This window comes from Orbicella faveolata, unplaced genomic scaffold (genome assembly GCF_042242905.1).
Source record: "Orbicella faveolata isolate gen_17 unplaced genomic scaffold, um_ofav_v1 contig_4, whole genome shotgun sequence".
In the NCBI taxonomy this organism is placed as follows: Eukaryota; Metazoa; Cnidaria; class Anthozoa; order Scleractinia; family Merulinidae; genus Orbicella; species Orbicella faveolata.
In genome coordinates this window covers 4,080,439-4,102,524 of record NW_028301569.1, presented here as the reverse complement: position 1 = coordinate 4,102,524, position 22,086 = coordinate 4,080,439, and the positions used below count along the sequence as shown (strand labels likewise).

General features: G+C 36.8%; 1 protein-coding gene and 2 pseudogenes across 1 annotated transcript in view; all 3 read right to left on the bottom strand.

Annotated features, from left to right (window-relative positions):
- Positions 1-1,846: 1,846 nt before the first annotated feature.
- Positions 1,847-3,203, bottom strand: LOC149101076 (melanocyte-stimulating hormone receptor-like; annotated as a pseudogene).
- A 5,808-nt stretch (positions 3,204-9,011) lies between these two features.
- Positions 9,012-12,672, bottom strand: LOC149101075 (heat shock 70 kDa protein 12A-like; annotated as a pseudogene).
- Positions 12,673-13,549: 877 nt separating this feature from the next.
- LOC149101072 (fibroblast growth factor receptor 1-A-like) overlaps positions 13,550-22,086 on the bottom strand; it is a 55,119-nt gene continuing 46,582 nt past the window's right edge. Inside the window, exons 18-22 of the mRNA XM_089276222.1 lie at positions 21,819-21,895; positions 20,992-21,032; positions 16,963-17,059; positions 16,591-16,687; positions 13,550-16,275 (exon numbers count right to left, since the gene is read on the bottom strand). Coding sequence (XP_089132348.1) covers positions 16,126-16,275; positions 16,591-16,687; positions 16,963-17,059; positions 20,992-21,032; positions 21,819-21,895 — 462 coding nt within the window. The 3' untranslated portion in view covers positions 13,550-16,125. The remainder of the gene's footprint in view (positions 16,276-16,590; positions 16,688-16,962; positions 17,060-20,991; positions 21,033-21,818; positions 21,896-22,086) is intronic.

Below are 22,086 nucleotides of genomic sequence, written 5' to 3'. Positions count from 1 at the left end.
ACGACACTATATTCATCATTTTCTTGCAGATAATGACATATAAACCTCATATAAACTAATGTACCATTCCAAGTCAGTATTTAGCAAAACGGTACCGTTGTAAAGCGAAGGCTTTGTTTGAGTCCAACGAGTAAAGAAAAAATTGACAGTTTTCCAATTTGGTAGTTTCACTACAAAATTTACTTTTAAAAAAATTTACGTCGCTAACTCAAGGTGGCCAATCCAAGTTCACTTACATATCATGGTAATTTCGTCTGATCTTAATGCTTGGTCTTCTCAATTCTCAACCTTACAGCCCTAAAATTTGCGTATTGAATAAGGGCCCCTTTGGCGATTGTATTGATGTCTGCCGAGTCGTTGCACCAGCGTACGAATATTCGATTTTCTCTCGCGATCGAAGCGCGCGAACACAAATCTTTTACGAAGATCCAACATTTCGTGTACCTATCCCCACCCTAAGCAAAAGAAACTCGTCTGAGAACTGATTGATGATGTTAAGTAAAAGCTACCGGCGATTTTCGTGGGTCGTTTCAGCTAAAATATTGACAAAATATTGCGATTTTTCCTACGTCCCGTAAACGCAATTTTTCATTGTTTTCACCGGCATATTTAGAATTCATGGTCAGGGTACTATTTCGAATGTACTGTTACCTTTTTGTTTTGTGGTCAGAGTTTTTCGGTTCCTTTTTCTCTCAGGATCTATAAATGACTTTCTTCGCCGAACCAAACACCTGTCATACAGGAAGTAAGCGGCTTTGAATCCTCCCTAAATGTAAATCACCATTATTCTTCACTCGTTAATAACTGAGAAACCTCACGTATGAGAGAAACGCTGACGTCACCTTTTGTAATTTGCACTGCCAACTTAGTTTGTCTATAATTACCTATCATTATAACTTAAAACAAAATGTTATATTTAGTAAACTAGGTTATGTGAGCTTCTATTGACCAAAATCAATAGAACCTTTTTAACCTGAACTCGAAGGCTGATGTCACTTTTCATGACAAAAAGTTCATGGTGAGAACAGCTTGCTGTTAAAGTATCACAACTGTATTTGCATTTAAACCTCTCTGTTAGAGTGACTCCAATGAGATGCAGTCCGACAGTACCACTGGCAGCATTCAATACCTCGTCCAAGTTTGCATTGGGAAACAAATGTTCTCTCATCGGGCAATAGACCTCTGGCATCAGTTTCCTCATTACCAAAGAAGTAAAACATTACAATACTCTACGAAATTTGAATAATAATGCTATCATTTAGTTTTCTTTTTTGCCGCTCTCGTTTTTGATGAAAATTAACAATAAAAAGTTCTTAGGGCTAACTCGAAAACCTTGCGGTTCCTTTAGCCTCTAGGCTGCAATCGGCAATTACCTTTCTTATTATTTTCTTTAATCAACTTGTAATGTATATAATACTCACCGCTAAGTGCAAGTCAATGAGGATTGTTGTTGTTATTGTTGTTATTGCTCCTGAAATTTGTATCGAGTACATCAAAACAACGCCCACTGCTGATCTAATATGTGTTCTTTACCAGTCATTTGGAAAATTGAGGCGATTTTCTCAAAAGAAACTTGATTCTTTCCAGATTTGACTAAATAGCAAAGAATAAAATAAAAAGAAATGTTTCGTCCTTTTACATTCAAGCTCGTTTAGTTTTTTTTCTAGAACTCAGAAATGTTGTCTACATAAACATTTCATTTGTAAGTAGCATGCTCTGTAAGTAGCATGCTTTGTTTGTGTTCTTTACCTGTTATTTTGGAAATTGTAACGATTTTCTGGAGAGAAACTCGGCTCTGATCATGCAGACCTGACTGAATAGTTAGAAATAAAGAAAAGTAGAAATGTTTACTACTTTCACACTTAGGCTCCTTTATTTATTTTTCCTAGAACTCAGAAATAATGTGTGCGATAACACTTTTGTAATTAACATGCTCTCAGTATAATTATTTTCTTTGCAGTCTAGGCCAATAGTACAGTTAACTTGACAGGACAGACTAGCTTCCTTATTATTTTCTTTACTGCTTGTCGTACTCCTCTGATTTTCCAGCAATAAAGAACCGGGTTAAGAGAAGAGTTAAAAGTATAAGGAGAGATAATGTGAGTTCCCAAACCAGTGCTAGGGATGGAGGATAAGTTTCACTTAAATAAACTACCAACGTTGCTATACCAAAAGGAAGATAACAAACTAGTAATGCCATTTGCACCCACATTGCACTCGATACTGTCTTTTTGTATTTTGCTATATTTATATCAGTTCCCACTTTGTTAGACTCCTCTTAGTCATCATCGTCGTGCACTTGAACATAAGCTTGGTGATGGTGAAGCGTAATGTGGATGTTTGTGTAACAGCAGGTTGAGGTTATTAAACACAGTAACAGTCCTGAAGAGACGATAGCTACAGTAAGAATGTCGTTGTAAAGGTATGTCATTGCCGAGGCACCGTTAGAAAGCCAAGACAAAACCACAACAACCTGTACTCGCCTCAAAGTTACCACATGTCGTATCTTAACCCCAATAACAGCGCGAGAAGCCTGTCCACACTTATTGCAGTCAACGTCGATAGCGACACTCCACAAAAAACCGCAGCTACCATGTATGTAATGGGTTCAAAATAGTAACAATATTTGGGATTTTCTGTCGACAGTAAATATGTAATGTAAAGAGGCTGTAAATCAGGCCCACGCAAAGATCGGTATAGGCAAGGCAACGAAACAAAAGCTTTGACGACGAATGAAGGGACGAAACCTTTTGTAAAGCGACAATGATCAAAGTATTCCCAAAAAATGGAGTGATAGATATAAGAATATTCAGTGTTGAAAGAAATATACTTTGTTGTGTTCCAATCGCTACAGTGCAATAGAAAGTTTCATGAGTCATGTGGTTTCCATTGTCTGTTAAGTTGGCCATTTAATCAGTGATAAACGCAGCTCTAGTTCGTTCAGGTTAATTCAGAATAAAACACATATGGAACGTCAATATATATGTGTTGAATTTTCTCTGTTATCACCGGCGGTCAGTAGTCTTTACAGTTAATTGCAACAACGGTAAAGAGAGTCTCAGTGTCTTCCTTCAAACAGCTTCTTGCCACCTTTGGCTATAATAATGAAAAAAAAAAAAGTAAAAAGAAACAGAAAAACAAGAATAGAACCTATTACCGTATGAAATTGTTTAGTTAATCTTATAAATACGAGTGCAATCAAGTGTTTACACTACATCTAGGATTGAGAATTGAAAATTATCTGTATATTGCACAAGCCCTTAGGCTAACCAAAGTGCGCGCAGTAATTTGCACGGCAGCGCAAATTAAAAATTAACGAAAAATTGTGGCCAAAGAAGAAATTTTATGCAGAAATCAAGAAAGTTTGGTATGTCTCTAACAGAGAAAACATTTTTTTTATAGGTGAAATCTAGAAGAGCAGCGCAAGACATTTACGTGATCTTCTGGGAGATTAAAATGCAAATTCAGACTTAAATTTACTCAGGCGTGCAACTTTAACACACATATTTACCCAGGTGTTCAAAGATATATACTTTGAATTAATTGAGCGATTCAAAATTCTGGACCACTGATGTGATTAAACCCACATATTTTTTCCCCTAAAAATATTAAGATCTCATTTCGAGTGTTTTTCACCAAGAAAAAAAACGTTTTAACGTGTAAACAAAAGTCGCTCGAAAATTTGCCACGCACTTTAACTGTGTTTAAATGTGGAAAGTGTTCATGGGTGATTAATTTTAAGACAATTTTCGGGGCAATATCTGTTATGAAATATGCCCGATAATTTGTTTTGGATTATTTAGACGAGGTAACGATACCAAAAAAATATATCGGTAACGGTTTATTACAATCTCCCTTCGTTTTGAAATATTACTAACGTAAGAAATGCAGTGAAAATTTTAAATCAAATCGAATTTTCCGGTGATTTGTCTTTTGTCGAAGATGGTTTATCTTAATGGGCTACACTATACCTTCGTTCACGTAGAATGGCTAATCAAAGGACACTATATGATGATAACTTAGTCTCAAGCTTTTTTCTACGAACAACGTCTTAACCCTACATGTTTTCACTCAACTGAATATAAGTTAAGAAGGTACAGGAAGGTACAACTTTATGTCAAGTTGAGTCTTTACTACAAGTTAACAGGTACAAATAGTCCACGGATTTGGTAACCCAGGAATCAAAGGAAACATTGTTCAAAGTTTCGAAATCATGGGATGACAACTATATCTTATTGGACATTTTTGATCTGTAGTATAGCTGCACATTTTTTACCTCTCAATTTGATTTTGAAGCGTCCTACAGGCTGAGCAAAATACTGTTACGCACTAAAATATCAAAAATAGTTTGTTTATTTGCCAAGTGCAAAACACTACCACTGCAGGCAAACCTATTCCGACGCATAGCAATTAAATGAATACTTTTAGAAAATGATGTTCACTTCTATCCATGACGAATTTCGTGTCGTTTTAGTGGCAGCTCTTGAATGTGGGGGCGAAGTAACAACCGTCGCAATTTATCCTCTACCCCAAGTGTGCACTTGGCAATGAATCTTTTGAAGTTGATATTATGAGCTATTACTGAGTTATGTACTTGCCTTTTTGATTAATTATCGGAGTTGTTTCTTCGGTTCTTCTTTTAAGACCAATAAACAACGACTTTCTTTGCGAAGCAAAACACGTACTACCAAGGTCTGAATCGTTCTCAGAATGCAAATTATCATTAGTCAGCTGTTCCGGAGAGTGAGAAATAAGTCAAAAAGACAGCCGGAGATCAATAAAAAATAGTAACGTCATGTTCCCAGCTTCACAATCAATTTTACAATAACTGCAGCTTGTTCATTACGAATGATATTGGGCATTTGCGTGTTACTGATATCTTAACGTGAGTTGATAAAGAGAGATAGCATCGATCCGTTTAAGTATAACTACTAGAATGAGCTGGAAACTGAAAACAGTTTCCAGCCACCAAAGGTCGTTCGCAATCCTACGTAAATCTTTATTAATATTATTATTATTATTATTAGTATTATTGATCTTTTTTTTGAATAATAATAAGAACTTTCTTAAAATCTATTTACAAATCTTCACACATTCCACTATCGTAGACTAAAATTATTGTTATTTTTGTTATAGTTATTCATTTTGTTTTTTAGGGAGTTTGTAGAAATGTCTATTTTGTTAATTAGCTATGCTGACCACTTCAAGAACGAAAAACGACTCTACATCGAGTAGTTTCTATATTAGTTTAATTTTTTTGTTCTCACTCTTTACCAAGTCGTGCAGTATCCTGAAAAATAATATCAATAATGTAGATCTATGAAAGCAAATTACTAACATGTAGTAAGAAGCGACATGTAATATATCTCAATTACTGCTCATTTTAGCCATTGAACGAGTTTTGCTTTCTTTCCAAGACGTTTCACTTTTTGTACTTGGTTAAGGTCCAAGTTCCATCATTAAATTGTAGTTGACACTGTTTTCGGGAACATCAGTGAACTGCCTTCTATGCTTAATGCGTTCACAAGGACATTTGGAGATGTAGACACTTAGCTTGAGATAAAGCAAAACCGAGTAATGTTGTCCTTCATTGCTTGTCTTATATTTTTCAATTTTCCGCAAGTAAATAAAGGGATTCAGGGATCAGTTAAACAAAACGATAACTACCGTTGTTTCCCTGACGAAGTCGGCCGTCTGGCGTATTCAGTCATGGCGTATAGCTGTGACGACACCAAATTGATGATAACAATCAAGCCACTTGCGTCATCTGTACCCACAGTGCACTGGACACTGTCTTCCCGTATCGAGTTTTATTCATTGCACCAGTGTCGGTCAGCGGTAGTTCGTTAGTTTCGCTGCGTGCGTTTGTTGCGCTCTTCTCGGTCATGTTGTGCTTCGGCTCACTTGTGTGATAGATTTACTCGTTTAACTATAGATTTACTCGTTTAACTATAGATTTACTCGTTTAACTATAAATTTGCTCGTTTAACTATAGATTTACTCGTTTAACTATAGATTTACTCGTTTAACTATAGATTTACTCGTTTAACTATAGATTTACTCGTTTAACTATAGATTTACTCGTTTAACTATAGATTTACTCGTTTAACTATAGATTTACTCGTTTAACTATAGATTTACTCGTTTAACTATAGATTTACTCGTTTAACTATAGATTTACTCGTTTAACTATAGATTTACTCGTTTAACTATAGATTTACTCGTTTAACTATAGATTTACTCGTTTAACTATAGATTTACTCGTTTAACTATAGATTTGCTTGTTTAACTATAGATTTACTCGTTTAACTAAAGATTTACTCGTTTAACTATAGATTTACTCGTTTAACTATAGATTTGCTTGTTTAACTATAGATTTACTCGTTTAACTATAAATTTGCTCGTTTAACTATAGATTTACTCGTTTAACTATAGATTTACTCGTTTAACTATAGATTTACTCGTTTAACTATCGATTTACTCGTTTAACTATAGATTTGCTCGTTTAACTATAGATTTACTCGTTTAACTATAGATTTACTCGTTTAACTATAGATTTACTCGTCTAACTATAGATTTACTCGTTTAACTATAGATTTACTCGTTTAACTATAGATTTGCTCGTTTAACTATAGATTTGCTCGTTTAACTATAGATTTACTCGTTTAACTATAGATTTACTTGTTTAACTATAGATTTGCTCGTTTAACTATAGATTTACTCGTTTAACTATAGATTTGCTCGTTTAACTATAGATTTACTCGTTTAACTATAGATTTGCTCGTTTAACTATAGATTTGCTCGTTTAACTATAGATTTGCTCGTTTAACTATAGATTTACTCGTTTAACTATAGATTTACTCGTTAAACTAATGGTGTGGTGGCAGCTTGTGGTCTGATTCACGTCCAAAACATACTTCAAAAAGCCCGAAGACAGGTCGCTTACGTTTCTTCATCGGCGCTTACAATGTCCTCCTTAAGGTAATCTCTAGGTGTTTGACATTTCTGGCCCCACTTGACGACACAGTAGCCAGCCGACAGTCCAACGCGACCATTACATGGTCCGATGACCTTAGAACCGTATTCCATGCAGCTCAACACGCTCTGTCCACTAATCGCTCCATCAGCCTCCCAAGACCTGGTGATCTGCTTTGGATAGTGAACGATGCAGCAGTTAGGAAACCCGGTATCGATGCCATGTTATACGTAAGCCGTAGAGGCCAGCTACTTGTCTGTGACGAAGTTACCAAAACTATTGGTGGCTGTGGCACAGACAGTTAAATTCCTAGGTCTCAATGACTGATTGGTTTGCAGATCAGGTATACGACTTTTAACGAGCTTATAGACAGGGTTCACTGAAGTCAAGGTACAAATACACTTGCGACACGCGGAAAGAGTGAGCGGTATACTCTGACATGTCAGAAGAAGGAGCACCGCTGCGCTTTAGTGACCGACGTCGGTTGGCCTTTTGTACTATATTGCCGCAGTGTACGGTCCACGTCAGATCGTCACTTATATACTCGCCGAGAGACTTAAACGATCTCACTCGCTCAAAGATGGTGCCGCTTGTAGAAACAGACGGGCATTGACAGCTGTTATAGTGCAAAAGCTCACCGACATAACCTTTGATTTAGTTGTCCCGGGGATAGCCAAAATGCCCGTCTTCTGGTTAATAATAAAATATCAGATGCCCCACCTTCAGAATTAGGACATAAGCAAATGTCCAGCTATTGCCTACAGGGGCCTAGACACTGCTGAAATTAATTGATGCATTACTTCCCCTTAAGGAAGTTCACTTAAGGATGGCGGGGCTGGTAAGGTTGCATGCAAAAACAGGCTAGTTTTTTAGCACAGCTAGGCGAGTTACACCACATACGGAATCAAGTTTCATGGCCTTACGTCCATTCAATGACCTGTTCATTTCAATTATCTTGCATTCTCATCTAAATATCTCTTTAATACCTTGGCAAACAACTCAGTACAACAGAACTCGTACCCAAAGCATGCAAATGAAAGACAAAATTATACACATTATCAGGAGCCGATATTCAGGAGTTCCTGATAAATTTTATACACCTGTTGTTTTCACAAGTTTGCTCATAGAGCATTTTATTTTTACCAGGGAACAATTTGCCGGACAAGATTAGGAAATCAGCGTCACTTCCAGTATTTAGGAGAACCTTACAACAGCTGCTATTGCCATCTCTGTTAATAGTAAAAGCGTTATTGACTTTTTACTATTTATATTATTATTTTATTACTTTTGTTTCTATATTTAAGCTATTTAATATCACCATTTAAAATTAACATCTTTTGCATATTTCCATTCATTATATGCGATATGTGGATAAAATAAGTTACTACTACTAATAAGATCCCGTCCACTCTATGCCAGAGGAATTTGAAAACGGAGCTTTCACTCTGAAAACGCATCAAATGATTTCCATTCACACTAAGCCGGAGGAATTTAAAGACACGACAATCACCGGTCATTTTGGAGCGTTTGCGAAAAGCTCCGTTTAGTGTGGACGGCAGGCCTAACCGTAGAAATAAAGCTGCATTTTCAAATTTCTCCGGCGTAGTGTGGAGGCTGCCTTATTTTTTGTCGTTTTATCGACTTCTATCTATTACTACAAGGTCATCAGCCCTTAGAAAAAAAGCAACCATATGATTACAAAATTTCCAATTAAGGCCACCGTACATAGTAAAACTGTATTCAAGTGATCCGTTTTCCCGTTATTTCATCAAGTTGTAAAAACGTTTTTTCTTGTTGTTGTTGAAATCAATATTACCTACTCGATTTTTCTTTTCTGTATTTGTATATTGCATATTTTTTCCTCTGTAAACTAAAGAAAAATGAACGTGTGCGTTGTCGTTGTCTTTATGAAATGGATAAATTTCGAGACGTTTCCCTCCTTTGTCAAAACAAAAAACCACTAACACCAACATGACGTACATGTTTACCTTATTGTTCCACTGTGCTGCATTCAACTGCAGAACTCAGCAATGCACTAATTGGTAGCTAAAAAGTTTAGATAGGCTGTAGACTGTGTGCTACTCGTAAGATTTACCACGCGCACCTTTATTTCTGTTCCACCAAAGTACAAATTTATTTCAATGTCCCTGGTTTTCCAAGCTTCTGGTATCTCAAGTACCAATCCTCGACCAGGAGTCTTTTCCACATCAGAATCGGTGACAGACTCCAAATCTGAACGTCCTGATCGGAAAGAACCAGTTTTTCCGTGTCTTTGTTCGCCTGTTAAACAAGCAAAGCTGGGGAATCTACGCTTTTCCCCGACTTTAACGACTTCATTGACTTTGACGAATTTGAGGAAGACATCTTTACAGCGTGGGATTCCTGCTATGACTTTTTTCTTCGATTCCGGATGCAGCCCATCTAAAATCCACTTGTGTACACGGATGCCGTAGGTCAAAGTCATTATTCGAGACTCAAGCAGGTCAGGTTTCTGCCCAAACATCACTGCTCCTTGAACAACTGCCATAGTAGCGTTGCGCGGCAATAAAATGCGGTAAGGGCTACCAAAATGATTCTTGATCATTTCCTGAAGAATTGCCGAGTCAGCGAAACCTCCTACGAGAAAGACTTACTTAACTCTCGACAATTCTGGTCTGGAGAATAGATTGGAGAAATGCAAAATGACGCCATCCAAGGCTGGAATAAAAAGCTGCCTTGTGACTCTTGGCGCAAGACAAAGGTACTCGTTACGGAGGGACTTTGATTTCGTCCAGGCTGTATTGCTGTTGGATCAGAGCGTTTATATCTCAACCCTCGCTGCTTGGAAATTTGTCTGTAAAACTACTAGGTAACCAAACCCCTTGTCGTTTGTCCCTCCAACAGTCGCTTCAAGCGTTTCTTCCATTCTAAATTTTCCATGAGGCAAAATCGATCGACGGGGTTCTGACGGGCATAATTCTCGATAAACGTTTGGGTAAAAATTGATTCAAGAAGGTTTCTGAACTGACTTTTAACATTTTGTCCGCCATAATTTACCGCCGGTGGCTTTGAAAATCTCTCTAAGTGCTCCGTTTTCCTGAATTTGATGTGCTGATACGTCAAATGAGTTCCTCCAAGAAAAAAATAAATGTATAAATAAATAAATTATAATATTTAGAGAGGAAGCCAAATCAGCCACAGCTAGTTTTCATGCAGGTCCTCTAACCTGATCAAATTGGAATTTGGCAATGCTGGATTTTCAGGATGGAGGGAAACCGGAGTGATCGGGAAAAAAACCCTTGGAGCCAGGTGAGAACCAACAACAAACTCAAGGAAGCAGTGGCATATGAAAAAAAAGGAGCAAAATGAAATCTGGCTGAAATAAAATCGGATTGCAATGCTATCTGAAATGTAATGAAACCGAAATGCAATGAAATTAATATCTTTTGGCACCAAAGTGTCATGCGCATATAAGTTTTCTGGTTGTATTCTTTTTTCGAATGCGTGCTATCTTATTGCATAATAACTCAGCCATCGGTCTTCTTTCTCGACCGTTATAAATGTTGCGAATCAATCGGCCTACTTAGGCTCCGAAATAAGTTCTCAATGCAAAGGTAGATAAGGTCTGCATACGAGCCAAGTCGGCGCTTATCTCTGGTTTCTGAAGCATGAAGCGAATAGGGGTGTTTCTACTTCCTCCCAGACGGGGACGGGATGCTAGTCCATCGCAGAGTTACCCCCAGCATTAAATTCGCCAGTGCTCCTTTATACATTTGGGCAAGAAAGGCACTGAAATAGTCAAGTTTCTTGCCTAAGAACACAACACAATGTCCTCAAACAGGACTCGAACCCGGATTGCTCGATCCGGAGTCGTTAGCATTAACAAGCAGGCCACCACCCTTCCGATCCTCAATGTGGTTACTTAAAAATTCAAACCAAATCAAATGACATGTTGAATAGTAATATTCGCTGATAAACCTAAAAGCCAGATCTTGCTGAAATATTAAGCAAGTAAAAAAAGATTCAAAATTCATCAATGGCTGTATTTAAATCACTAATGTCCTTCTACATTCAACACTGTTTTTGGAAAACTTTTTTTGGTTACCTCAGAGGCATGAGAGCTGATTAATTCCTAAGTTGATTGAAGCTGATGGGTATTCACTTCTTTGCCAGACTCAGATGCCTCGCATCTTGTCGCTCTACACAGAGATTCCTCATCAACTTTTGTGCAGGGGAAAACCGAGGGTACGGCTCCTAGTTTCAATAAGTGTACTCAGTTTAAAATCACTTGGCAAGAAGTACTCGGAACAACAGAAATTATTTCCTACCGAGGTAAAATAGGCATCTCCCCTTTTCAAGGAAACTCAGTCGTGGAAATGATAAATCAGGTAGGTTTTTTCTTCGATTATTAGAGTTCGCAGCCGCACAACACTTGTGTCCAACTCTTTTCCTTTTCCTTACCACATTTCCTCCAGACAAGTAGCTTTAACCTACATACATTCGGATTTTTTCGTTCTTCCCCAACATTTCGTCCGCCATTTTGAAGCTATTAAGCCTCACTTGCATGCAACTTCCGGTTTTTTCCTGGATTGGGTGTATTGCTATTTTCAGCCTTTTTCCAGTCACTATTTGGACCTAAAGTACAATCGAACCTGTGACTATTTTTACCATGTTTATGTTTAACAACCGTTCCTTAACTCAAAATCTCAACGGCCTCAATCAGATAATCTCTCCTATCTATAATCTTCCTTAGAATTTGGCGTAACCCTTACTTTCTGCTGAAGACGAGAACTGAGACCTTGTCTCTCTTTTCCTTCCATAATGCCATTTGTTGATAATACAACTTCATATTCTTCTACTGGTGACTCACTGATAAAAATATGAAACAGACTTTCGAAGGTCTCTTTTCTTTTTCCTTGAGCGTGTCTTTAGGGGTTTTAGGGCACTGCTCACTAAGCTGAGAGTGAGAAAAATACTCAGCAATGACGGACTCGATTTATTCGACTTGGACGTTTAGCATATGTAAGAAAGCCTGGGTTTCACGACCCGTCGACATCGCACGTGAGAGAGGAAAACACATTTAAAACTCTGGAAATGCTTCTTCACTTCGCCTCAGACGTTTAAAACAATCCCTGCATTCTCAGTTCCGAAATTCGTTGTCGATGTATCTTGCTATTGGTGTCGCGTTCCCTATTTCGCTGGAGTAGTCTGTCGTTCGTCGCCAATTCATAGCTCTGATGTCGCCGTTTCAAGGCCATGTCGCTTGTCGGAATTTACCCCCAACAGGGTCTAACTTGTGTCTACAAGATATTTGGCTGCATCTAACACTCTCTTAGGTCTAACATTCTGAAACTGATAATGGTGCTTATAACTGAGACGCCTTTTAAGTTTTATAGGAATAGTTTGTGATTCACTTAGTGGCCGTGGGAGACAATGACAGTGGAATTGACGTCACTTGGGACATTTACAATGTTTCCATGAATAGACAATTGACCACCTCTAGGTAGTTCACGGAGTTGCATAATAGGTATACGTGGTGATATTAGTCACTCTTCTAAAGATGTCAAATTTAATACTTCAGGCTTGCCAGGAAACCCCATTTTACTGGCTTTAGAACAGCTGGGCAACTTGCCTTTCTTCAGATTTGAATCACAAGTTACACAAATCCATTCAGACTCATTAACACTTTTGAAACCAGTAAGGCAGGACTTGGCCATATCTTGTGAGCATGCCTTGTATCTATTTACATCACATTTCACCACTAAGGAATTTTACCACAACTGATCACTGCAAGTGAATACATAATCTGGGCCAAGTGCAACGTTTTTGTGAAACAAACTGATCCTAGACATTGCATTAACATCTTTGTTTTTTTGTACATGTAACCTATCACTACCAAATGTTACTTGTGATACATTTGGGAGATCTCGAAAAAGTGTTTCATTAACTACATCAACTGTATGAAAACTTGAAACAGTTTTGAGCTTTTCTTTGGAATTTCTATCGATTTCTTTAATGTGTTCTGGGTTGCCGGCTTTCTTTCTACCATCATTAGTTTATAAGGTGTGTTCTGTTTTTGCTCCTTTTGGACAGCAGGTTTACACCTTTTTCTCCAACACCCGTTGGTTTGATTCTGATTTTGATGGGAAATACATGGTACCCCGCGGGAAAATAAGCCATTTTACAGCTGTCTGCTTAGTGACCTGGCCTCTAAATGGCAGCGAGGCTGGAGGTGACCTTGTTTTGATAATGACCTCACTGATTTTGTTGTGTAAATCAAGTTGGTCAAATGCTAAATAGTTGGCATTAAATGAGGAGAGGCGAGAGGTTTGTATCAAAGCAAGGTCACCTCCAGCCTCGCTTGCATTCATAGGCCAGGTAACCAAGCGCACAACTGTAAAATGGCCTATTCTAGGTCGGGCACACGATATTTTCAAACTGAAGTTTTAAGTTCATTAGTGCACAAAGTCCGGCTATTTTAGTACAAGTACTCTTGACCTGAAGCCAATAACAATTGCTAGTCGATCGAAATTTTCCAGAGTGTACCCATGGGAACGAAAATGAATCTGTACCGCACAATATCTGTACACAAAGTTAGCTTTTAGTTTTACGTTTTTATTCAAGCTGTTATATAGAGTGTTTAACAAGAATCAAATATTACTTAAGGATAGTTGTGCAGTTCAAAACACCTCTACAGATTCTAGTGCCCCTCGACTATGAGGTTATTTCGGCTAGCCAGCACCCCCATCATGCTTGCTTTCAAATATCACTGGTGAATTCTTCTTTCATTTTGACTCTGGGGTGAAATGAAACTTTGTTGCTGATGGTAAGTAAATCCCTCTCACGTGGTTAAGTTGTTACGTGCACTGTCAACAAGTGTTTTTCTTCTGCACATTAAACTCCGTTACTAAAATAGCTATTTTAACTTAAATAACACTCTGTAAAGAGGTATTCCTCTGTTTAAGAAAAAGCAGTTAACATAAATCGTTATCGAATTACAGCAAAATGGTTAATAGGTCTTAATATCAGAAACAAAGCACTTTAATGTGCGACAAACGAGTAATAGCATACACATATCAATAAGAACATGTTGATTGAACAAGGCAGATACGGATAGTATCATTAAATAACAACGTGAAAATACTATACTAACTGCTGTACTAAATATTTTCTTCAGTAATCATGAATTGTGTTGACCAGATAAATAATATATTCTTACTTGTTGCTGATATATTAAGTGAGTTTTACTAAAACCTCAAGTTATATAACAACCTATAAAAACTATATGAAATATCTTCCTTGTTCTGACTTAATCAGCTGGTAATAATAAAAATTGAACTGCAAACTGCAGCTAATATTACTCTGATATATCAACGAGGTGTTGTTAAAACAGCAAGTTGCTTTATTAAAACTCTGCAAACTAGTTATGAAATATTTTTTTCTTGTTCTAGCTTGATCTGTCAATGAATTTCACCTCGTAATTACTAAAGCAAGCTGCAGTTAATATTACTACTGACATATCAACGAAGTGTCACTGAAACAGCGAGTTGCGTTATAAAACCTCAACAAACTATTTATGAAATATTATCCTTGTTCTGACTTGATCAGTTATTGAAAATTAACTCGTATTTACTAAAGCAAATTGCAGTTAATATTATTACTGACATATCAACAAAGTGCCACTGAAACAGCGAGTTGCTTTACAAAGGCTCTACAAACTATTTATGAAATATTATCCTTGTTCTGACTTGATCAGTTATTGAAATTTTAACTCCTACTTACTAAAGCAAACTGCAGTCAATATTACTACTGACATATCAACGAAGTGTCACTAAAACAGCGAGTTGCTTTATAAGAACTCTGCAAACTAATTATGAAATATTTTCCTTGTTCTGACTTGATCAATTACGAAATTTAACTCGTATTTACTAAACAAGCTGCAGCTAATATTACTACTGACATATCAACGAATTGTCACTAAAACAGCGAGTTGCTTTATAAAAACTCTGCAAACTATTTATGAAATATTACCCTTGTCTGACTGGATCAGTTAATGAAATTTAACTCGTATTTACTAAAGCAAACTGCGGTTAACATTACTACTGACATATCAACGAATTGTCACTAAAACAGTGAGTTGCTTTATAAAAACTCACCCGACACTATTTAATTATACACTTTCCTTGTTCTGACTTGATCAGTTATGAAATTTTAGTTCGTATCTACTAAAGCAAACCAACGTGATCGCACTTAAATCAACTATACGGTAAACAAGGAATCTGGCGTTATAACAAAAAAGAGAATGAATAAGTAAGTCCAGTGATGATGGATACCAATGGTAAAATAGTACCAAAGGGAGTTTATTATGTAACCTAACTTGAAACCTTCACATGTTATAACGTTTACATGTTTAACTTTGTACGTAAATAGTTAAATAGGTAAATGTTGCCAATTTTTTTTCCGTGCATACATCGGCACAGAGTTAAATAAACAGTCAGCCCTTTTAGAAGAGTCTATCTCATACTATTCTAAATTGATCAAATTAATGAACTGATCAGAGAATTCTTCAGAGAAAAAAAAGTTACTGTAACGAATATCTTTTGTAAACTTAACATTATTTCAAAGGTAATGGAGGCTGTTTACTTCCACAAAGGCTGTTTACGACTATTACTTAGTTACTTCGTTTTGTTCATGTAGCATTTAAAGGGAAAGTTCTCATATTATTCTGACTAGCTAACTTGAGCTGCTTCATTTCCAAACAAGCTGAAATCATTGCAAATTTCGTCTCATTTTCGGTGCAGAAATTTGTACAACTCAATAACCACAACAACAAAAAAAAAAAAGCAAAAGGTTTAAAGCGATTACAGAACTAAGTAGCTCCAAAACAAAGAACAATTTCACAAGGTCTGCTTCAGATTTGTTTGACTACTATCAAGTAACATTTGTAACAAATATTTTCTTTACTGCGTAAAAGGAAAATGCCAGATTTAAAATTAATTTTTCACAAAAAGCTTACAAATGAAATCATTATATCTTACTTGGTGACGGTTTTTCAAGGTTACAGTTTGGTAAATAAAAATACTATTTCATCCCGAACAAAACACACACTACACTATATTGCTGTGCTTCAAAACATAATAGCAACCGTTATGTCATATATTTACTTTCATTTAACGAACACTTGACCACTTTCCCAATTTCTTCCCAGTGGTGCTTGTCTTGACTTGCTCAGTTGCTGGTTCATCTTGACCTCCAAGATCTTCAACCTTGGAGTATTGCACGCTGTCATATTTCCCCATGTTGAGCAGTTTCGTGCATGTCTGCAAGGAATAATAAAGAGAAATTAGTATTATAAAAAGTTTAAAATAGTAAGTGTTAACACAGAATAACCAGGATGGGACATAGTGATTAAAAAGTTCTCTGGATAAGATGCGGCATGTTTGCAGTAGGTAAATTCTTGCCTTCAAATATGATAGACAGACAGAGAGGCAGACAATCGAACTTTTAGTTTTTTCGATTTTTTTTTTAGTTAGAGAATACAGCTGCGTAATTCTATAATTATAATCGTCATGGTCTTTAAACAAGTCCATGGAATTCTGTTAACCTCGATTATTAATTGTCTCATCACTACAAACCTCCTCACGAAGGTATGTATCCATTCTTTCTCGTAGGTTTTCAAAAGGAGGACGGAATTCAGGGTTTAAGTTCCAGCACCTTGTCATTACATCATACCTAAAAATATACACATTAAAATTTATAAACATTACAAGTCTTATTTAATACATGCTTTAATAAATTAATTTTCAGGAACTATTTACTACGTCAAAAGAAAATTAGCTTTGAGTTATTTTTGCCACATAAAATTTTAATCAAAACCAGTCAGATTCTCAGATATCACAAAAAAGTTCTCATTAATGCATTTAACATTTGCAACGCACTTTAATGTAACTTAAGGTAAACATTGTAAAACAGTAAAAAAAAACTGTAAAAGTTGTAAATAAACTTACAACTGGTCGTCAATGTGGTCAGGTTTTGGCATTTGATATCCGTCCAGGACTGCTCGAACTACTCTGCCTTCTGACCATCCTGGGTATGGAATTCCTCCTGTCAAGGAATACAGGTGTGTTGTAACTTTGTTACAAGTTGGTTTAACGAAAAAAACTCCTTCGTGTTAGATCAATCTATCGATCAATGTAATAATGATAATAATGATAATAATGACAATGATAGTTGAACGATAAAAAATTGCGATAAAACATTTGGTAAAAGCATATTAAAAGTTTGTTGACGACGTTTCGACGTTTTGCTAATGTTATTATCAGGTCAAAGAGTAAATGATAAAAAATGTTTAAATAATAAAAATACAATAGGTGATGGAATGTTCTTTTAAACCAAGAGTCTTGCGCGAATGGAATCAGTCTGCGTGTTGAGACTAGGACTGCGCTCCTTGATGAAAAGCATCTCATAGACAAGAGAATCAAATTTTCCTTAGCACTTTGTTAGAATGCGGAATTGGCTTTCTCCGAGGACGCTTGTATCCCCATGGGCTGTCGAAAAGTGTTTACCGATCGCAGAGTTTTTATGTTCAACAATTCGTTGGTGGAGATGTCGAGCTGTAAAGCCGACATAATCTGAATCACACAGGTCACATGTAAAAGAGTAAACAACGCATTGTTGATTTACGATTGGAGGCTTGATTTCTCTGGGCTTGAGGTCTTGTTCCAATTTTCTGCTGATAAATACGGGTTGTAGTGTAGTACCAATCTACTACATTTGCTTTGCCTTTTAACTGCGTTAGCTGATGTTTGATCTTTGAAGGGCAAAATCACTCACACAACGCTGCTGTCTTCCCTGTTTTTCTTTCTCGTGCCAAGCCTCCAATCTTAAATCAACAATGCGTTTCTTACTCTTTTACATGTGATCTGTGTGATTCAGATAATGTTGGCTTTACAGCTTGAAATCTCTACCAACGTATTGTTGAACATAGAAACTCTGCGATCGGTAAACAGTTTTCGACAGCCCATGGGAATTCAAGCCTCCTCAAAGAAAGCCAATTCCGCATTCTAACAAAGTGCCAAGGAAAATTTGATTGTCTTGTCTACGAGATGCTTTTCATCAAGGAGCGCAGTCCTAGTCTCAACACGCAGACTGATTGCATTCATGCAAAACGCTTTGTTCAAAAGAACATTCCAATCACCTATTGTATTTTTAGTTTTTAAACATTTTTTATCATTTACTCTTTAACTTGATAATGACGTTAGCAAAACATCGAAACATCGTCAAGAAACTTTTAATATGCTTTTACGAAATGTTTTATCGCAATTTTTAATCATTAAATGTTTTAAAAAATTGCTTCTCTTTAATAATGATGATAATGATAATAATAAGTAATAGTAATTGGACCGCGTGGAGTACAATGCAGGGAGTAATCGCTCGAGTAATGTTAAAATCAGACGAGCGCGAAGCGCAAGGCTGATTTGAAATTACGAGCACGATTATTCCCTAAATTGTACGACACGAGGTCCAATTACTATTTGATCGTATCTATAACAAATTTCGGAATTAAAAATGTCTCATGAGAACTTCTTTTGAGCGAAAACGTCTGTAGCGCTTTTCATAAGTTAAGAAAACTGTTGGAAACATTGCAAAGGAAGCCATTAAAGTGCACATAATTGACGTGCGAATCACGTGCGTATCCAATTACAAACAATTCAAATTTGACACCTGTAATTGGACACCCATGTGGCCGCGCGCTGATTACGCGTGAAATAGGTGTACAGAGAACAATCATGATCGAGAATTTTGTTATAGACACGATTATAATATTATTTTTTTATTTTAGTTTTTAGTTTTTTATAAATGAAGATAAGTTATTAAATAATTCAAGGTTAAGCTAGGCATGAACGAGAGATTAGTTCCTTTTTCAATTTTACCGAATCTCAGTGCAGACCCTCTTCTCGCAATCAAACGAACAGAAACTGAATTTTGGGAGGAACAGTTTTCTCCTTTATTATCTATCGTTAGTGCATCAAGGTGCTTAGGAAATCTCGAGGGTTTTAAGGCAGCACAAGAACGTGAAAAGTCTAACGAAGTAAAGCGAACTTTTATAAAAATAATAACACTAATAATAATAATCGTATCTATAACAAAATTCTCGATCGTGATTGGTTCTCCACGCGCCTATTTGTCATGTAATCAGCGTGCGATGACGTGGGTGTCCAGTTACAGGTATCCAATTTGTACTCTTTGTAATTGGACACCCACGTTATTCGTAGGTCAATTGCGCGCGCTTTAGTGGCTTCCTTTGCACTGTTTTCTACAGTTTTCAACGCTTATGAAAAGCGCTACAGAGGTTTTCGCTCAAACGAAGTTCTCAGAAGACGTTTTTTCTCCCGAAATTTGATATAGATACGATTAATTAGTAATTGGACCTTGTGTCCTACAATTCAGGGAGTAATCGTGCTCGTAATTTCAAATCGGCTTTGACCTTCACGCTCGTCTGATTTTCAAATTACTCACGTGATTACTCCCTTAATAATACTGCTACCGTAAATACTCGCTTCTGATTGGTTGGAAGGGGGCCAATTTATCCCAAATTGTATCGAGAGCTGAACAATGAAATTTTAATTGTATTGGTCACATTTGAGCAATGGAGTCGGACAAAACTTCCACGTTTTCCATCTCAGACAAACAAAAAGCTTATGAAGAAGCAGCAGTAAGTAAAAACACCATGGGAGTTTTGTCGGTAAAATAACGCTTTTACCGTTCCAACGTGCACTTCCTTTTCTGTAGGTCATTTATCAAAAAGTCGCTCACGCGTTCAGAGTTTTGACAACTCTCCAGCCAATAAAATCCAACTTCATAATGCAAACTTGGGACATGTTCGTCTTTGAGGTTCGTTTGCGAAAGAAAGAAATTATTTTATGGAGAACTTTGGCGAAAAGTGTTGAGAAAACAAAGTTACAAAACTAAAATATTCAATCACAGCGTAGCTTCATTTTAGCAACCGTCTATTATGAAAAGAAGTGAGATAGAAACATGTATTTATAGTTGCCGTATTATTAAAAGGAAATTGATCTTTTTTCTCGAAACGGTCCGATCTTTTCACGCGTACAATTAATCCCTTATTGTTTCTCCAACAGATCGATTTTCTATACGAATCGTACTCCACTCGGTCCAATTACTATTATTATTACTACTACTACTACTACTACTACTACTACTACTACTACTACTACTACTACTACTACTACTACTACTACTACTACTACTGCTACTGCTACTGCTACTGCTACTGCTACTGCTACTGCTACTGCTACTGCTACTGCTACTGCTACTGCTACTGCTACTGCTACTGCTACTGCTACTGCTACTGCTACTGCTACTGCTACTGCTACTGCTACTGCTACTGCTACTGCTACTGCTACTGCTACTGCTACTGCTACTGCTACTGCTACTGCTACTGCTACTGCTACTGCTACTGCTACTGCTACTGCTACTGCTACTGCTACTGCTACTGCTACTGCTACTGCTACTGCTACTGCTACTGCTACTGCTACTGCTACTGCTACTGCTACTGCTACTGCTACTGCTACTGCTACTGCTACTGCTACTGCTACTGCTACTGCTACTGCTACTGCTACTGCTACTGCTACTGCTACTACTACTACTACTAATAATAATAACGATGACGATGACGATGACGCTCTGCTAGTTTCACCGATATAACACCATGAACAGTCAGCGCAAGGAATTTTGTAAACAACTTTGGTTTGTGAATCCGGAGCAGGACGAAATTTTGGGGCCGGGAACTGTTGTTGTAGAGTGGTCATCGGCTTATTTATGACCGAAATATCATAAGTTAAAACAACAACAACAACAAAAACAACAACAATAATAATAATCGTACTGAAGTACATGTATGTAAGTGTGCTGTGATCTGCTGGCTAGTTGTTTGACCCTGCATGATTTTAGTTTTTGTTCTGTTTTCTTTTGTTTTTCATTGCTGTCATTACTCATCAAATGTTGAAACTTACCGATGGTGAATATCTCATACAAGACAATTCCATAAGACCACCTGTAAATTAGTAAAATAGATCACAGTCGGGTTAAACTAATGTGCTATTTTCAAGGAAAAACTACAAGGAATGCAATAGAAAGATAATTACTGCTTTAAAGATCATTAAAGATCAGGTGAGAGAGTATACTAGAATTCTACAGATCGAAGAACAAAATGCAAAATTATTACAAATCATGACTTTCTTTTCTCCTCCTCTTTCCAAATTCTGCCAAATTTATTGCGTTCATAGCAAACCACATGATGACATGCCTAGGCGACCAACTTGAAATTTGGCCGTGAGTCTTTTTACAACTGAATAATAATTAACTTTAATGCTTATTGTATTGGTAGTTGACTATCTCATCTAGTATGTCTGTCAAATCCTTGAGAATCCAGCCAGAATGTGTTGCAACAATGACCAGCAAAAAAGCAGTATTCCTGAAAGTTAGCTACTTGTTTTAACTTTCCTTTTAACAAAAACAATGAGATTAACAACACTGTTACATTAGGCAATTCTTTGCACAACTTGTCTGACTACTAATTCTTGTTACGATACAAGTTGCATAAAAAATTGCTTAGTGTATAATTCCCTGAAATGAACATGTCTCTCAAAGTTCTGGTTTTTGCCACATCGTTCAATATATTCAGTAAATGTAAAACTAAGCAATGTCTTGTGCAACTTGTTGTGCAACTTGTTTTGCAACGGCGCAACAAAACTTCAAGATAATTAAGTTACAAGAAAAATGGCCTTGTTTAACAGAGCCTTAACTGAGGCACAACCAAAAGAATTTGTATTGTACATACACATCACTCTGGGTTGAGAGCTCGGCAAAACTTCCTGAGAGAATTTCGGGTGCCGTCCATTTGATTGGTATACAGCCCTGTAAATACAAACAGTGTAAAGCTTGTAAGTTGACACTGGAATGTTTCATTTGAATTTTGTTTAGCTAAATCAACATTTAAAAAATCAAGGTGGATCTAAAGACCCTGAAACACTTTCTTTACACTTGGCAAAACGAATTGTGAGTACTTGAAGCTAAATTTAAGCATGTTTTGAATGGCCTGTAGTATT